Below are 18,466 nucleotides of genomic sequence, written 5' to 3' on the forward strand. Positions count from 1 at the left end.
TCAGTGGATAGAGCGTTGGCCTTGGACTGAAGGGTACCCGGGTTTGATTCTGGTCAAGGGCATGTACCTTGGTTGCGGGCACATTCCCAGTGCGAGGTGTGCAGGAGGCAGCTGATCCATGATTCTCTCTTATCATGGATGTTTCTATCTCTCTCTCCCTTCCTGAGTTTAATAAAAAAAATATATAAAAAGAGGTAATCACCATTCTGTATTTGGTATTTACTTCCCTTGTTTTAAAAACATTTATAGTTTTATGTAATCTATAAACAACAGTGCATTGTTTTCTAGATTTAAAACATCTACATGAATAGATGGTCTCATACTTCATGTATCCTTTTACAACTTGTATTTTATTTCAGCATTTGTTTTTGAAATTTATCTGGGCTGATACATGCAATGCTGGTTAATTTTTCACTGCTGTATAATATTCCATTATAGGCTGTACCACCATTTATTTTCTCATTCTCCTGTTGAACTTTTAGATACATATATTTTCTCTATTACAAACAGCTCTGCAATGGATATTCTTGAACATGCCTCCTTATGCATAAGAATTTCTCTAGGACGGAAAAGTCTAGGGGATGGATATACATTTATATACACACATGTACATCTATGATAGTGGAATTTTTTTCTTATAGTTTGTTCATTTGAAACTTTGTTTAAAAAGTTCATACCTGGGCTTTGGCCGGGTAGCTCATTTGGTTAGAGTGTTGTCCAGATACACCAAGGTTGCAGGTTCCATTCCAGGTCAGGACACATACAAGAATCAACCAATGAATGCATAAATAAGTGAAACAACACATCGATGTTTCTTTCTCTCCCTCCCTCCCTCCCTCTAAAATCAATTTTAAAAAAAGCCTATACCTGTCTTAGGTGACAAAAATATTTCCTGCACTCTCATAGGGAAATAAATAGGTATCCAGTTTTATTTTTCTCCTTATGGTGAGCCAAATTTCCCAATGCTATCTACCAAAATGTCCATTCCCATTGATTTTTGGTACAGGCTTAAATTTCACCCACTTAACAAACATTTGCCCAAGCCTGCTTGTACCAGTCTTGTTCAGGATTCGAAGATATATGACCCATAGCGTGTGGCGATATACCCAGTAAATAATAACAGTAGTAAGTGATATGTGTGACAGTGTCCTGGGTTTCTAACTCAGGTTTCTAACTTAGACATGACAAGGGTTAGGTATTAAAGAAACAGCAAGGATTTGCTAATGCTAGGCTAAAGGTGAAGGTGGCCAGGGTCCAGAGGAATTTTGCGTGTGTCTAGGGTGAGACATTAGAATCCTTCCATGATGTAGGGCAGGGGTGGGGAACGTCCAGCTTGCAGGCCCTACCTCCTATAAGGCCCTCGAAATCATCGGGTCTGGCCCTGCCAAGGCATTAGGGGTGAGTTAATGAAATGTTTGACCAAATAAAGCAGGCTCATTTTTTAAGTTGATAATTTCAACTTACCCTGTTTCCCCAAAAATAAGACAGTGTCTTATATTAATTTTTGCTCCCAAAGATGTGCTAGATCTTATTTTCAGGGGATGTCTTATTTTTCCATGAAGACGAATATGGTACACATTTATTGTTAAATGAAAATAAAGGAAATTACCTGTATACAGTATGGTAGCACGGTAGTTGTCAACACAAACCAGACAAACTGTGAATCCTACAGTATCAAGAATTTACTCATTTATTCAATGACAATCATGTCATCATCTTCTGGAACATCATCATAACAATCCAATTCCTGAATTTCCTGGTGAATTTCTTGTGACTCCATTTCTTTCAGAATCAGTGGACCAAATCTCTCATGTTTAGCCTGGGGGGGGTGGGGCTTATTTTCGGGGGATGCTTTATATTTCACTCAGAAGGAAACCTGTAAGAAGGTCTTATTTTCGGAGGATGTCTTATTTTCGAGGAAACACAGTAAATGATGTTGTAAATATCCAAATGGCCCTTGGCAGGAAAAAGGGTTCCCACCCTTGCTAAGGGCAGGGAGTCCTGTGTGTGTAAGTAGTGGGACCAGGCAGAGGTCATTTTCTGCCTGGATTTGGTGGAGGTGGAGAAACATACCCCCAAGTTTATGCTAGAGGAAGAGGAGGGGCCGCAATTCAATGGTCAGAAGACATTTTCAGAGTGATATTTACGTTTTTTTAGGGGGAGACCTCGTTCTCCAGCCAGGTCAGGAGCGCCTCCAGTTTCTGGAGAAACCCTAACCTGCCCCCACTCGAGTTATAAATTAATGAATTCTGCAGACACGGCTCCTGGGTCTGAGGGAAGCGGGGGGAAGGAGAAGAAGAGGGCAAACGGGTGGGAGAGGCTTCCAGTTGTTTAGGTCTCGGGCCTGGCCATGGATCTTAGCTTTTGCAGACAGAGCTGGCCATGGCTGCCAACGGATCCGTCCGGGCCCTACAAGCCTGGGAGGTTGCTGCAAACAGCTAACCAAGCCGCTCCAGGTGGGGAAATACTCGGCAAGACATGTGACTCAGGCGGCCATTTTCTCACACCCTGCTCGTCGCCATCTTCCACTGTAGACAAAGGTACGGCTCCCCACCCTCGTCGGAGGCAGCCCTGCTTCTCGCCGGGCCTTCGCGTTTCGGGGACACGCCTTGGCTGAGGACAGCGGGGAAAATCCGGGCTCCCACGTTGCCGCCGCGAACCCCGCCCGCCATCCCCTCCCGCGCCCCCTCCTCTCCACCTCGGCCTGTTTCCTTTCCCTTCCGGGCCGCCGGGGGGCGGGGCCACCGCGGCTGCGGGGCAGGGACGGGCGGGCGCGAGCTGTCAATCCGAAGCCCCGCCCCTCGCGGCGCACGGTGGGCGGAGCTGGAGGCGGGAGCCTGGGAACCGGAAGTCGGCACCCGGCGGCGCGAGCGCAGCCTCTGGGCCAACTGCGTTGTCTTTCCAGCCTCTCCTCGCTGCTCCCCGCCGGAAGTGGAGGTAAGGGACGACTCTCTGTTTTCCGCGCTGAGCACGCGCCCAGCCTTCCGCGCGGTAAGGGTTGATGTGTGAGGGGAAGCAAGAGGTGCCCTCCGCCCAGGAATAGGGAGGTAAAGAGCCGGCTGCCTTCCAGGGTGAAGGGCCCGGATGAAGTCAGTGATCGCTGTGCACGTGGACAGGCGCCCAATGCACTCCTGCGGCGCAGAGGGGCACGGCCCCACCCCGTTTAGACAGCGCAGACCCGGTACACACTGTAGACCCTAAAAGCCTTTTTAATGTCGCGACCCACAGGTTGAGAACCGCTGCTGTAGAGCCTAAGACCATCGGGAAACCAGATATTTACATCACGATTCGAAACAGTAGCAAAATTACAGTTATGAAGTAGCAACAAAAATAATGTTACGGTTGGGGGTCACCACAACATGAGGAACTGTATTAAAGGGTCGCGGCATTAGAAAGGTTGAGAACCACTGTATAGAGTCATAGACTCCTCCCTTCATGACAGTGAGGCTCCAGTCCGCACTCTCCTGGTGTCTGCCTCCTGCCCCAAGGTGTGGCGCCATCACCCCTGTAGAGACCTCCCTGGGCTGACCGGTGCTGGCCTCTATGGGCACCAAGGCACACAGATCCGCCTCCACGCACCTCTTCTCTTAGGACAGGGACTTTGATATCCCTCCTACGCCCGCCCGATCACCAGTGAAGTGGAACTTAATATACCGAGTGGGAGAACAGTCCTTCCCGTTGTGTCAAGACCTAGAGACCCCCAAGCTTCGGTCTGGTGTAGCTAATTGATGGAAGCCCCGCCCCCACTCCTGCAGAGATTGTAGATCACCCCTTTCCAAGTGATGGAAGGCACAAGGCTCAGGCTAAGGGGAACCGAACTGGGCAGATTTCCTCCACCTAGGCTAGCGTGAGTACCCACTGTGGAAAATTCAGACCACTCTTGAAGGAGGTGCCGATTTACTGAATCTGTGAGGACCCCAAAAATGCCCCACAGCAAACTGTAATAGACCTTACCCCACAAAGGCTGTCAGATCTGTCTCTTGTGGGGCTCCCAGCCTAGAGGGGTTTAGATTTGTTCTCCTTTTAAGGTAGACAGAGATCAACCCCCCCCCCCCCCCAAGGATTTAGAATCATCAAATGTAGCAAGAAGAGCCTCAAAGGGAACAGAGTTACCCCCCTTTTAAAAAAGAGAGGAAGAGAGAGGGATAGAGAGTTAGACACATCAATGAGAGAGAATCATCGATCAGCTGTCTCTTGCATACCCCTACTGGGGATGTGCCCACAACCAAGGTACAGGCCCCCGACCTTAATTGAACCCGGAACCTTTCAGTCCGCAGGCGGACGCTCTATCCACTGAGCCAAACCGGTTTCGGCAGAGCTCCCCTTCACTGCAGTGTTGAGAGGCAATGACACCACTGATTGATCACCCACAGTTCCTGCATACGGGCTCCCCACTTACCCAAGGTAGAGGAGCATAATTTCTCTCCATCCAGGGGGAAAACACAGGACCACCCAAGTTTAAAACACAGGAACACCCTCTGCCCCCCAAGAATAAAGGCCAGTGCACAGAATTTATAGCTGGGTTGCCAACCCCCTGCTGGGAAACAGATGTCCTGTTCCCTTCAATGCTACCTTGTTTCCCCAAAAATAAGACAGTGTCTTACATTAATTTTTTCTCCCGAAGTTGCGCTAGGTCTTATTTTCAGGGGATGTCTTATCTTTCCATGCCCTAGGTCTTATTTTCGGAGGATGTCTTATTTTCGGGGAAACATGGTAGTACACTGGTAAATAGATCTTCCCCATTCCATCTCCCATGGAAGGGTCTGGAATAGCCCACAGCACGCAAGGTGTAGACCCCACTCATGCAAAGCAGCATAAACCCCCCCTTTGTTAGCGTGGCACTAATGTTACCTTGTAGCGAACAGAGGCATATCAGTCCTATCCCACAGACCACCCCCGGGAAAGAGGCCTAGGACCACCCTTTGTATAACTTAGATCACCTGTGTCAAACACAAGGCCCGCGGGCCAAATCCGTCCCGCCAGGCCTTGCAATGTGGCCCGCACCGCGCTGTCATCATTGCACTCCGCTGCATTTCCATCACAATGACAGTTTATGACTTTTCAGTAAACCATTCGGCCCGCGATTTAGGCTGGATTTTAGATTTTGGCCCCTTCTCTGATTGAGTTCGACACCCCTAACTTAGATGATCAGACCTATCCTCCCCCAGGCAGTAGAGATACACACAGCCACGGTACCAGTTTCCCCAGTTCCTCTGCACCCAGGAGTCGAGGGACAGAAAGCATTCTGTCCCCCCCAGTCACCAAGAAACAGACCCTAACCACACATGCAGGCACAGGTTTTTTCCCCTCCCCCAAGGTTGTGCACTGATCTCGGTCCGCATACATACATAAAAAACCCTATTCTGGGGTCCCTTTTCCTGGAATTTGTCTTTCCCAACATGCTTAGATAGATGAGACCCAGAACACCCTGTACTTGGGAAAGGAAGTACTGTATTTTTCGGACCATAAGACGCTCCGGACCATAAGACGCACCAGTTTTTAGAGAAGGGAAATGAAGAAAAAAAGATTCTGAAGCAAATAGTGTCCTAAAATATTTTATGTGCATTAAAACCCAACATCACAGTCATAAACACATGTAATCAACCCTGTAAAGTAAACAGCAGCATTTAGAACCATTTTAGAGCCGGGCAACCACACAGAGCCAGGCAAGTAAAAAAACTTTTTTTTAAAAGTATATGTGTAGGCTATATTTGGACCATAAGACGCAGGGACTTTCCCCCCCCACTTCTGGGGGAAAAAAAGTGCGTCTTATGGTCCGAAAAATACGGTACTGAAAAAAAACCTAATGTAGAGCTAGATTGTTCTTTTTTTTAAAAAAAAATATTTTATTGTTTTTTTGCAGAGAGCAAGAGAGAGGGATAGAGTTAGAAACATCAATGAGAGAGAAACACCAACCAGCTGCCTCCTGCACACCCCCCACTGGGGATGTGCCCGCAACCAAGATACATGCCCTTGACCGGAATCAAACCTGGGACCCTTGAGTCCCCAGGTCAATGCTGAGCCAAACCGGTTTTGGCTAGCTAGATTGTTCTTGCAACTCGGTGTAGAGATGCTTAGTGCCCCTCCCTTACCTACAGGGTGGAGAAGGAAGGACCAAGGACCCCATCCGATGCATTGTGACATTGACTGCCCCCAGAGAGAGGTTTAGACCGGGCCTCCTTTGGGGAGAGTGGCCTGCCTTCCCTGTGTGGACTCAGCCATGCCAGGCCCCAGCTCCAGTTCAGTCCCTTCTCCCAGTTCCTTATGAATTGTGAAGGCTTCCTGGTGTTCTTGAACGTTTTAGTTTTCCTTTGGGGGCGCTCAGAGGAGGCTTATGGCATTGTGGTTCCCCACTCCTGTCTTCAGATTGGTTCTGCTTCCATTCTGACAGAAAGCCTGCGGATTCGAACCCATCTCCTAAGCTGCTCATCATGATGAAACTTAGACACAGTGAGTTTCTTGGATCACCCCTCTCCATTCTAAATGATAGTGAATATTCATACTGTTTCATGGCAACTTTTAGAAATTGCCCATAATGTACCAGATCACTCTGAATGTCTTTTATATATGACACTAGAGGTCCGGTGCATAAGATTTGTGCACTGGTGGGGGGTTCCCTCAGCCCAGCCAGTGCCTTCTTGCAGTCCTGAACCCCTCCGGGGATGTCCCACTGATACTTAGGGAGCAGGCCTAAGCTGGCGGTCGGACATCCTTAGTGCTGCCACAGGCTTCCCACCTGGGGACAGCTCCTGCATTGAGCATCTGCCCCCTGATGGTCAGTGCATTTCACAGCGACCAGTCATTCTGTTGTTTGGTTGATTTGCAAAAATTTCGTACACTGGGGTGGGGGTGGGTGTCCCTCAGCCCAGCCTGCACCTCTCCAATCTGGGACCCTCTTGGGGGATGTCTGACAGGAAGAAAGTCTGCAGATTTGAACCTGTCTCCTAAGCTGCCCCGTGGGATCGAGCCTAAATAATCAGTTGGACATCCTTCTCACAATCCGGGACTGCCGGCTCCTAACCGCTCGCCTGCCTGCCTGCCTGCCTGCCTGCCTGCCTGCCTGATTGCTCCTAACTGCTTCTGCCTTCCAGCCAGCCTGATCACTCCCTAACCACTACCCTGCCGCCCTGATTAACACCTGCCTGCCCCCCTGCTGGCCCAATTGCCCCCAACTGCTCTCCCTTGCTGACCTGGTCTTTCCCAACTGCCCTCCCCTGCTGGTCTGATCTCACCCCCCATTGGAGAGGTGCCTGCCTCTACTGGCCAATTTGGTTCTGATTGGTCGGTTTCTATGTCAGTTAGTATCTCTGGGCCTATCAATGGGGCCTGATCAGAAAGACAGGGTTGATCAGCAGCCCCAGTGGAGGCTTGGAGAGAAATGGAAGTGCAGCTGCTGGCCAGGCCCAGAGAGAAAGAGAGAGGAAGAGAGAGAGGCAAGTGCTGATCAACAGCTGCCACAAAGGCTACGGATCAGACCTTGCTTCTCTCTTTAGGGCTCTCTCTGGGCCTGATTCGCAGCCCCCTCAGCAGTCAGTGCTGGGGCATAGCAGTAGCCATAGCAGTCAGTACTTGGTCGCCATGGCAACCCAGCACCAACTGCAGGACGGACTTCCGATTGGTCAGGCCCCCAGTCGTCATGGATGTGACAGACCCAGGGTTTTTATATATTAGGATCATTGTTGTCTCTCAACTTCCTTGTGAAGTAAGGCTCCCCTTATCTCCCATTCCCATTTTATAGATGAGAAACAGTCTCAGCAAAGTTAAGTGACTTGATCTGAGTTGAATAGTAGTAAATACTGTATCACACTGTCTGGAACACTAACATTTTCTTTTTTAAGTTGTACCTTTAAGTTGGTACCATATATTGTACCTGTGGCTAAGAGAATGGACTCTGGAGCCAGATTGAGTTTGAATCTTAGCTCTTCCACTTACTAGTTGTGTGGTCTTAGGCAAGAAACTTAACTTCAGTCTCTTTATTTACACAATGGGATAAGAAAAGTACTTACCTAATAGCATAATAGTATCTGCCTAGCTCTGGCCGGCATGGCTCAATTGGTTGGACCGTTATCCCCTACACCAAAAGGTGGCAGATTTGATTTCTGGTTAGGGCACATACCCAGATTGCACGTTCAATTCCCCATCAGGGTGCATATGGGAGGCGAGTGATCGATGTTTTTTCACTCTTTCTCTGGCCTCCTTTATCTTTCAAATCAATAAAAACATACCCTCAGGTGAGGATTAAAAAACAGTATCTCCCTAATAGTGTTTTTATGAGAATTTAATGGTTTAAAATAAGTAAGAGACTTAGCACAGGGTCTGGCCCTGTGGATAGCACACTGGATAGACTGGATGAGGATTGTACCACCCCAGGAGCCCCGTATTCTGTGAATGGAGGCCCTGCCTGTGTGGGGCGTGATGAAAAAAAAAGTCAATATGTTTACTTTATATAATCATAAAAAGTGTATGTTAATACCAAAAGCAAGTAATAATTTTTTTCAAGTAACACCAGAAAAATGAACAATATCAACTATATTTAAGAACATCAAATACCAGGTTATAATAAAATTATTGGTAATGATAAAGAAGATCATAATTAGCTAGTTAAGGAGTATATGCATACGAAAGAACCCTGGCAGTTTAAAATAATGCGGAAATAGTATATGGGAATACTGTATGGAAAGACTAGTGTGAGGAAAAACTATTAGATGGAAAGATCTCCAGGATTTAAGTGGAAAAGCAAGTTGCTGACAAGAGTATGTTACCTTTTTGGGAGAAAATAGGGGGAAATAAGAATATACACTGAGTGGCCAGTTTATTATGTGTCCAGAGATCATAATAATATGGCCACTCAGTGTGTATTTGCATTTGCATAAAGAAACTGAAGGATGCATGATAAACTCATGTAGTGGTTTCTTTTTAAAAAGTATTTTTTATTGATTTTTTTTTTTTTGAGAGAGAGAGAGAGAAAGGAAGGGAGAGAAGGGAGAAGGATAGAAAGATAGAAACAAAGATGAGAGAAACAGCAAAGGTTGGCTGCCTGCATACCCTCTTACTGGGGAACGAGCCTGCAACCGAGGCATGTGCCTTCACTGGTAATGGAACTGGTAGCCTCTTGGTTCATGGGTCAACGCTCAACCACTGAGCCACACCGGCCAGGCAGTGGTTTCTTTTTGTTGTTAATCCTCACTGGAGGATATTTTTTCCGTTGATTTTTAGAGAGAGCGGAGTGGGGAAGAGACGAGAGAGAAACATCAATGTGGGAGAGACCATCCATTGGTTGCCTTCTGCACACTCCATGACGGGCCAGGGATCCGAGCCTGCATCTGAGGTATGTGCTCTTGACTGGAATCAAATCCTCAACCCTTCAGTCCACGGGCCAACATTCTAACCACTGAGCAAAACCTGCTAGGGCAGTGGTCGACTAACTCATTAGTCAACAGAGCGACAAACCACAGCTTGCGAACTGCAGTTTGCTGACCACTGGGCTAGGGCATACAGTGGTTTTTTTTCTTTCTTTTTAAATACATTTTATTGATTTTTTTATAGAGAGGAAGGGAGAGAGATAGAGAGCTAGAAACATCGATGACAGAGAAACATCCATCAGCTGCCTCCTGCACACTCCTTACTGGGGATGTGCCCACAACCAAGGTACATGACCCTGACCGGAATCGAACCTGGGACCTTTCAGTCCGCAGGCTGACGCTCTGTCCACTGAGCCAAACGGGTTTCGGCAAGTGGTTTCTTATTACAGTGAGGGAACTAGAGTGGCTAGGGCCAAGGATGGATGGAAGGCCTCTCAAAGCGCACCTTATTTGGGAACGCTCTGACCTGTTTAAGAGCAATCATACACATTTATATTAGTGGGGGAAACGGTGAACATTATATTGAATAGAAACACTTCCCATGTGCACACAACACAAAGGCTTTCAGTGGTGAATTGCAACTGAAGTGTGTCATGAGTCACTGGGACGATTACAGTGGTAGGTGTGGGAATGCTGGGTAGTATAGCCAGAGCTACCATGGATTTAAATGGTAATCACAGTGATTAAATCTGGGAACGTTACTGAGGAGCCCTACAAAAAGTGTTCAGATACGGTTTCAACTGTTGTACGTTTTTTGTGTTTATGTTTTGTTTCTGTTGGACGTTTTTGAATGGTTAAGAAAAAGGAAGGTGCACCCAGCCTGGCTGGCTCAGTGGTTGAGCATCGACCTGTAAACCAGGAGGTCACAGTTCGATTCCTGGTCAAGGCATATGCCGGGTTGCAGGCTCCAATCCCAGTGGGGGGGTGTGCAGGAGACAGCTGACCAATGATTCTCTCTCATCATTGATGTTTCTCCCCCCCCACCCCTTTCCTTTCTGATATCAATAAAAATATATTTAAAAAAGCAAAAGGAAGGTGTGTTTTATCACTGAGAAGATTTACACCGATCAGCGAATGGTGGCACAGATACACACTGAGTGGCCAGATTACTATGCGTTCAGAGATCATAATAATCTGGCCACTCCGAGTGTGTGCCCCAGTGCGTGAATTCGTGCATGGGTGGGGTCTGGACAGCCTGGCCAGGGGGGTAGAGGGCACATGGGTGATTGGCTGGCCTGCCTGCTGGTCGAACTGGTCGAGGGGACAATTTGCATATTAGCCCTTTATTATATAGGATATACACTGAGTGGCCAGATTATTATGCGTTCAGAGATCATAATAATCTGGCCACTAAGTGTATAATCCATTGTAATGACAGACTGAATGTAAGCTGACAGGGAAGGAAGGGATGGCTGATGAATAAGGAACAGAATGGAGGCTTTCTGAAGTACAAGCAGTTAGAGATGATGATCATCGATGTCACCATAGGGGGTGAGCAGGTGGCTACATGGAGTGCAGGTTCCTGGAGGTGAGAATGTTGAGGAAGTGAGGAATGTTCTGGAGTGTTGGAAGGGGCCCAGAGATTACCAGTTACCCAGGTTGATGGTGGCAGGAGTTGGGTTGAAAGTAACGCTCTGAGCCCTGTGCTTCCATAAATGAGGAAAAGTGACAGGCATAGCAACAGTCTAAAGAGCAGGATTTTCCTCCCTCTTTATTTTTCTTGTTAAAAAATATTTTTATTGCCCTAACCCCATGGTCGGCAAACTGCGGCTCGAGAGCCACATGCGGCTCTTTGGCCCCTTGAGTGTAGCTCTTCCACAAAATACCACAGTCTGGGCCAGTCTATTTTGAAGAAGAGGTATTAGAAGTTTAAGTTTAGAAAGGTATTCTTTAAGAAGAGGAAGAAGAAAAAAGTAAAGATAAAAATTATGCTCAACAAATACGTATCTATCAAGTGAATCTAAAAATCAAGTGAATTAAAAATCTGAGGAACAGAATAAACTGGTGAATATAATAGAATCAGGGGCAAAGAAAGGGAGTGGATTGATAATTATCAGGGGGAAAGGGGCGTGGGGGGTGCGGGAAGAGACTGGACTAAAATTGTACACCTATGGATGAGGACAGTGGAGGGCGGGGGGAGGTAAGGGCAGAGGGTGGAGTGGGAACCGGGTGGAAGGGAGCTATGGGGGGAAAAGGAGAAACAATTGTAATAATCTGAGCAATAAAGATTTATTAAATTAAAAAGAGAAGTTTAAGTTTAAAAAATTTGCCTCTCAAAAGAAATTTCAATCGTTGTACTGTTGACATTTGGCTCTGTTGACTAATGGGTTTGCCAACCACGGCCCTAGCCAGTTTGGCTCAATGGATAGAGCATTAGCCTGTGGACTGAAGGGTCCTGGGTTTTTTTTTATTTTATTGATTTTTTACAGAGAGGAAGGATGAGGATAGAGAGTTAAAAACATCGATGAGAGAGAAACATCGATGAGCTGCCTCCTGCACACTCCCCACTGGGTATGTGCCCACAACCAAGGTACATGCCCTTGATAGGAATCGAACCTGGTACCTTTGAGTCCGAAGGCTGATGCTCCTCCCTCCACTGAGCCAAGCCTATTAGGGGCCATCATTGATGTTTCTAATTAATCTCTCCCTCTCCCTGAAATCAATGAAACTATTGATCTGGTTCGTAGCTCTGTGCTCCACCACTGAGCCAGGCCAGCTGGGCTATTTTTCATTGTTTAACAAGAGGGAGAAATAGTTTTGGTTGGGCACTGATGAGTCCAGAGAACATCTCTACCTACTGGCCCCTAGGTATTCATTCAAGTGCCTGAGAAAACGACAGCCGCCTTTCCAGAGGCGTCCGGGTGAGGCAGTGTCCTCAAAGGTGTCGCCCCTGAGGCCAGAGGTTTGGGAATTGTCCCGAGGAGAGATGGAAGAATTAGGGGTGAGCTCCCAGTGGGAGCTTCAGAGGGCATTGTGGGAGATTTTAAGCAGAGGCAGAGGGAGGATGGTGGTGGAGTTGGTGCCAGGCTGGGTGTCCAGGGATAGAACAGGGTGAGCGTATGGGAGCTGATGGGTGAACGGAGAGCTCTGCCTTTGAATATTGATTGATGTCACAGCTGGTGAGTGGAGTCATTGAGGCTCAGATTTTTTAATATATATTTCTTTATTGATTTCAGAGAGGAAGGAAGAGAGACAGAGAGAGAGATCATTGATGAGAGAGAGTTTTGATCCATTGCCTCAAGCACATCCCCTACTGGGGATTAAGTCCACAACTCAGAAATGTGCCCTTGGCCGGAATCAAACCTGGGACCCTTCAGTCCACAGGCCGAAGCTCTATCCACTGAGCTAACCCAGCTAGGGCGAGGCCCAGAGAAATTTGAGAAAATTCTTCAAGGTCATACGGTATAGCTAGGAGTAGTCGGCAAACTCATTAGTCCACAGAGCCAAATATCAACAGTACAACGATTGCAATTTCTTTGGAGAGCCACATTTTTTAAACTTAAACATCTTCTAACGCCATTTCTTCAACATAGACTCGCCCAGGCCGTGGTCTTTTGTGGAAGAGCCACCCTCAAGGGGCCAAAGAGCCGCATGTGGCTCACGAGCTGCACCTTGCCGACCACGAGGCTAGGCAACCGTGGAGCCAGAATAGGCAACTACGTGCGGCTGGCAGCAAAATGGGAGCTGTTTTCTCTCTCAGGCCCTTAAAAAAGAACCCCACACGGAGTAACGGTGACTCCTGGGCATGGCAGTGATGGCTGCCCCCTACCCCAGTCTCTGCTTCCCCGCTCTCTCCCCCCTCTCCCGAAGCAGATGTTTTTCCCCTCTACGTGCTGTATTTTCTTTCAGTGTGTGCCTGTCTCCAGTGCAGGCTCTGTTTCCAGGGAAGGGAGGCAGATGGAAATTGTTGAGTAAAATGGCCAGACCTGCTCATTCCAGACCTCACATTCTTTGCATTGCGACACGAGGGCTTGGGAAGGAAAGGAGACGCAGGGGTCTGCTTTTTGTTTATTTTTTGTCTTGTTTTGTTACTGGGAAGTTCGACCCATTCCCATTCATTATGAGAACTAATATGCTCAGTCTTAATTTCTACCGTCTTCTATGTTTTCTGTTTAGGTTCTTCTTATTCCCTTCTTGGAAAAAATAGATCAAGTCTAAAAAAAAAAAAAAAGTCCTCCACCAGTAATTAAAGTTATGTTGGTAGTTGCATTTCTATTGATGGCAAACGTAATTAAACTCAAAATTCTCTATCGTTTTGCCAAAGTTAAATAATGACTCTGTGTATCTGACTCTTTCAAAGTGTGCCGTTAGCTTGCGTTAGTGGTTTGGTTTTTCCAGCCCCTGTTGCTTGATTACTGGATTTTGTTGTAATAATTTGGTATTTTAGTTCTGAGCTGTTTTCTTATGGTATGCTTCCTGGATTTTAAAAAATCCTTTCGTAATATGTATCATAGTTCTTAGCTACATTGCTAGCATTTTTTAAAGAGATTTAATGGCTTGACGGATATCTTGCATCTAAGGGGGGACTGCCCACCATTATGTGTTTCCATTAGCGTGAGGTCTTTGTGTGTGCGTGTGTTTTTACTCCTCACCTGAGGAGAGGATATTTTTTCCATTGATTTTTAGAGAGTGGAAGGGAGGGGAGAGAAGAGGGAGAGAGAGAAACATCTGTGAGAGACACATCAACTGGTTGCCTCCCGCTTGCACTCTGACTGGGGCCTGGGGTTGAATCTGCGACCGAGGGACGTGCCCTTGACCTTGAGTCAAACCCAAGACTCTTCAGTCCTCGGGCTGATGCTCTACCCACTGAGCACCAGCCAGGGCCGCTTGATATCTCTATTCTGATTAAATTTGTAGCTGGTGTACTTGCTCAGATAGGTTTACCAGAAAGGGACTGGAGGTGGTTCCCTATCCACATAGCTCACTTGGGAGCGCTGTCCCAGTATGCCAAAGTTTGATCCCCAGTCAAGGAGCCTTACAAGAATCAAGCAATGATGCCGAAACTGGTTTGGCTCAGTGGATAGAGCGTCGGCCTGCGGACTGAAAGGTCCCAGGTTCGATTCTGGTCAAGGGCATGTACCTTGGTTGTGGGCACATCCCCAATGGGGAGTGTGCAGGAGGCAGCTGGTCGATGTTTCTCTCTCATCGATGTTTCTGACTCTCTGTCCCTCTCCCTTCCTCTCTGTAAAAAGTCAATAAAATATATAAGAAAAAAGAAGCAATGAATGCAGAAGTAAGAGAAACAACAAATCAATCTTTCGTCCTCCTCTCCTTTCCCCCTCTCTCTCTCCCCCCTCCATCCCCTTTTCCCCACCCCTACTTTCTCTCTCTAAAATAAAAAAATAATAATAATTTTAAAAACGAAAGGAAATAGAAGTGGTAATCTCCACACATCTATTTTCTTAAAAAAACACAAACAAACTTCAGAGTAATCTATAACTTGTAATGGTTATCCTCCTGTCTTCAGTGTCCAGCGTTGTAGATTTGAGCAGGCTGTCCACCGCTCTGGTCTTTGTTGGAAGCTTATCAGATTTTTCTCTTTACCCTTGGAGTTGAGAAATTTCACCAGGATCTGCCCAGGATATCTTTTGTGTTAATCTTGGCTCTTACTTGAGCCTTTCTAATCTGAAACCTCAAACCTGTTTTCAATGAAAGGAACCTTGTATCTGTTATTTTTATAAAACGGGTGGATTTTTTCATTAGGAAATACCGCATTTAAGGAGAGGATACATAGAAACATCGATGAGAAACATAGGATCAGATGCCTTCAGCGCGCCCCCTGCTGGGGATTGAACCTTGTGGCTTGACAAGGAATTGAATCCACTGTCCTGGTATCACAATGCTTGTGTTTCAGTAACCGTTATTTTACTTAATAATAACCCCCAAAATGTTTCCTTTAAGTGGAAAGGTATGCATGTAAAGGACAAAACATAGTATATAAAGAGCTTGATTCTATTAGTGGTTACAGGCCTCCACAGAGAGTCTTGGAACAAATACTGCGGATAAGGGGAGGACTCCTGTAGTGTTTAAATCCTCTTGTTTCCACCCTAGCTGGTTTGGCTCAGTGGATAGGGCATCGGCCTGCGGACTGAAGGGTCCCAGGTTCGATTCCCGTCAAGGACACATGCTTGGGTTTGCAGCCTCGATCCCAGTGGGGTGCAGGAGGCAGCCGGTCCATGGTTCTCTCTTATCATTGATGTTTCAATCCATTTTTCTCTCCCTTCCTCTCAGAAATCCATACAAATTCATTTTTAAAAAAATTCTCTTGTTTTCTACATGAACTGCTTCAGTGCAAACCGCTTGGGATGGGGGTGCCTGTGGTGGTAATCTCAAGCTGCACCTATATGTGTGCCCTGAACTTCCAGAATCACCCCCTCTCAGAATCCCGTTAGCCCTCCTGCAGGTGGTGAGGATTAAGGACAGTCATTCTGCCCTAAGAGCTCAGCTGGGGATGGGATGACAGGTGGGACTTCCCATCCACTGTGGAGAGGCCTCTTAAACCCCTGGGCTTGGTAAAGGCGGGATTGAGGCAGGCGAGCTCTCTCCTCCGTGTATCCAAGCTTTTAGAGCATTGGCAGGCAGACTGAAGGGTCCCGGGTTCAATTCCGGTCAAGGGCATGTACCACCATTGCAGGGTGGGTCCCTGGCCCCGGTCGAAGCATGTGTGGGAGGCAACTAATCGATGTATCTCTCACATTGATGATTTTTTCCTCTCTCTCTCTCTCTCTCTAATATATTTTATTGTGTGTGTGTGTGTTTTTTTTAACAGAGAGGAAGGGAGAGTTAGAGAAATAGAAACATCAATGAGAGAAAAACATCGATCAGCTGCCTCTTGCAAACCCCCCCCCCCCCCAGGGGATGTGCCCTTGACTGGAATTGAACCTGGGACCTTTCAGTTCGCAGGCCGACGCTCTATCCACTGAGCCAAACCAGTTTTGGCATCTCTCTCTTCTACTCTCTTTAAAAAAATCAATGGAAAAGTATCCTCAGGTGAGGATTAACTAAAAAAAACATTTGTTGAGTTTCCTCCTGCCAGAAGTTGGGGGAGAGAGAGGAGTTACAAGGAGATATTCAGCGCACTCTCTTTACAGTATTCCGTAACAATTGTTTCAGTTTGCATTGAATGATGCCCTGACATTATATTCAGTAGTTTTTCTAACAATGTTGATGCCATCTCCCTGTCCGTCTTATTCTGGGCCTATAGACCAGTGGTCGGCAAACTCATTAGTCAACAGAACCAAATATCAACAGTACAGCGATGGAAATTTCTTTTGAGAGCTAAATTTTTTACTTTTATTTTATTATTTACAAAAATATTGATTTTTTTTTTTTTTTTTTTTACAGAGAGGAAGGGAGAGCGAGAGTTAGAAACATCAATGAGAGAGAAACATCGATCAGCTGCCTCCTGCACACCCCCTACTGGGGATGTGCCCGCAACCAAGGTACATGCCCTTGACCGGAATCAAACCTGGGACCCTTCAGACCGCAGGCCGACGCTCTATCCACTGAACCACACCGGTTAGGGTGAGAGCCAAAGTTTTTAAACTTAAACTTCTAACGCCACTTCTTCAAAATATCAATAGACTCGCCCAGGCCGTGGTATTTTGTGGAAGAGCCACACTCAAGGGGCCAAAGAGCCGCATGTGGCTTGTGAGCGCGGTTTGCTGACAACAGGCCTAGACAGGCATGGTGTCAGAGGTGTCCTTAGGCCTCAGTGCGGCTGGACCTTAATTAAGGTTTCAAAAAATGTGTAGGTGAGTAATGCTGCTGCTGCTTTTTTTTTTTTTTTTTTTTTTTTTTTTTTGTAGAAAATAAAAAGCCAGGTAAAGGTTCCAAAGGCTGTAAGAAGGTAAGTTGATCCAACCCTCAGGTAAGATTGCCCACTGTTGGGATAAGGGTGGGAACGGATTACCTGCCCTAGAAGAAGCCCATAAACCCAGTAGAGATGGGGGGTGGCTCTAGACAGAGTAACACATCAGACTCCCATGACTTTGTCCTCTTCTCCCTCTGTTCTTTTAATTTTTTTTATTAGATTTTATTGATTTTGTACAGAGAGGAAGGGAGAGAGATAGAGAGTTAGAAACATCGATGAGAGAGAGTCATCGATCAGCTGCCTCTTGCACACCCCCTACTGGGGATATGCCCGCAACCAAGGTACGTGCCCTTGACCGGAATCGAACCTGGGTCCCTTCAGTCCCCAAGCCGACGCTCTATCCATTAAGCCAAACCGGTCTCGGCTCCCTCTGTTCTTTTAAAAAATATATATATTTTATTGATTTTTTTTTACAGAGAGGAAGGGAGAGGGATAGAGAGTTAGAAACATCGATGAGAGAGAAACATCGACCAGCTGCCTCCTGCACACCCCCTACTGGGGATGTGCCCGCAACCAAGGTACATGCCCTTGACAGGAATCGAACCCGGGACCCTTCAGTCTGCAGGCCGATGCTCTATCCACTGAGCTAAACCGGTTTTGGCGGCAACAAGACTTTTAAGAAGCTCTAACCCCTCCCTGCAGGGTGGTTTCCATGGGCTCATTAGGTCTGTTTGATTTTTCCCCCTCTCGTCCTGCGAAGCAGAATGGGAAGAAGGCAGCCTTCAAGTTGGTCTCCACTCCCCAGCTTGTTCACTCCAATGATCATGCCAACCGGGAGGCTGAATTAAAGAAGAAGAGGGTACGCCCTGTGCCACGGGGGGGAGAGGGCTTGCCTGGACTGCCAGGTCCCCAGAGTGGTGAATGGCAGGTCAAGGCCAGAATGGTTAGGGGTGTAGAGGCTGTTATGGAAGGCGGAAGGGAGGGTGTTGCTTTGATAGTTGACTTAGTGTCTCCATTTGCTCACCTCCCATCCATTGCTGTCTGGCTTGTGTTCTCACGCACGGCTCCACTGAAATCTTTACCAGCCTCACCAGTGCATTCTCTAATGGAGAGCTTTAAAAAAAAAAAAAAAAAAAAAAAAAAATATATATATATATATATATAAAAAATATATATATTACTGCTTTTTTACAGAGAGGGATAGAGAGTTAGAAACATCAATGAGTGAGAATCATCAATCAGCTGCCTCCTGCACCCCCCCCCCCCGGGGATGTGCCCGCAACCAAGGTAC

At 46.8% G+C, this 18,466-nt stretch overlaps 1 protein-coding gene across 2 annotated transcripts in view; it reads left to right on the forward strand.

The window, feature by feature from the left end:
• The first annotated feature begins 2,834 nt into the window (after positions 1–2,834).
• Positions 2,835–18,466, forward strand: part of GNL3L (G protein nucleolar 3 like) — a 35,716-nt gene continuing 20,084 nt past the window's right edge. The window contains exons 1-4 of one of the 2 annotated variants that reach the window (XM_036428902.2): positions 2,835–2,938; positions 6,389–6,450; positions 17,171–17,211; positions 17,939–18,034. In XM_036428902.2, coding sequence (XP_036284795.1) covers positions 6,432–6,450; positions 17,171–17,211; positions 17,939–18,034 — 156 coding nt within the window. In that variant the 5' untranslated portion in view covers positions 2,835–2,938; positions 6,389–6,431. The remainder of the gene's footprint in view (positions 2,939–6,388; positions 6,451–17,170; positions 17,212–17,938; positions 18,035–18,466) is intronic. The other variant, XM_045578301.1, reaches the window with a different exon arrangement.

The sequence above is a fragment of the Pipistrellus kuhlii genome, unplaced genomic scaffold (assembly GCF_014108245.1).
Source record: "Pipistrellus kuhlii isolate mPipKuh1 unplaced genomic scaffold, mPipKuh1.p scaffold_m20_p_95, whole genome shotgun sequence".
Classification (NCBI taxonomy): Eukaryota; Metazoa; Chordata; class Mammalia; order Chiroptera; family Vespertilionidae; genus Pipistrellus; species Pipistrellus kuhlii.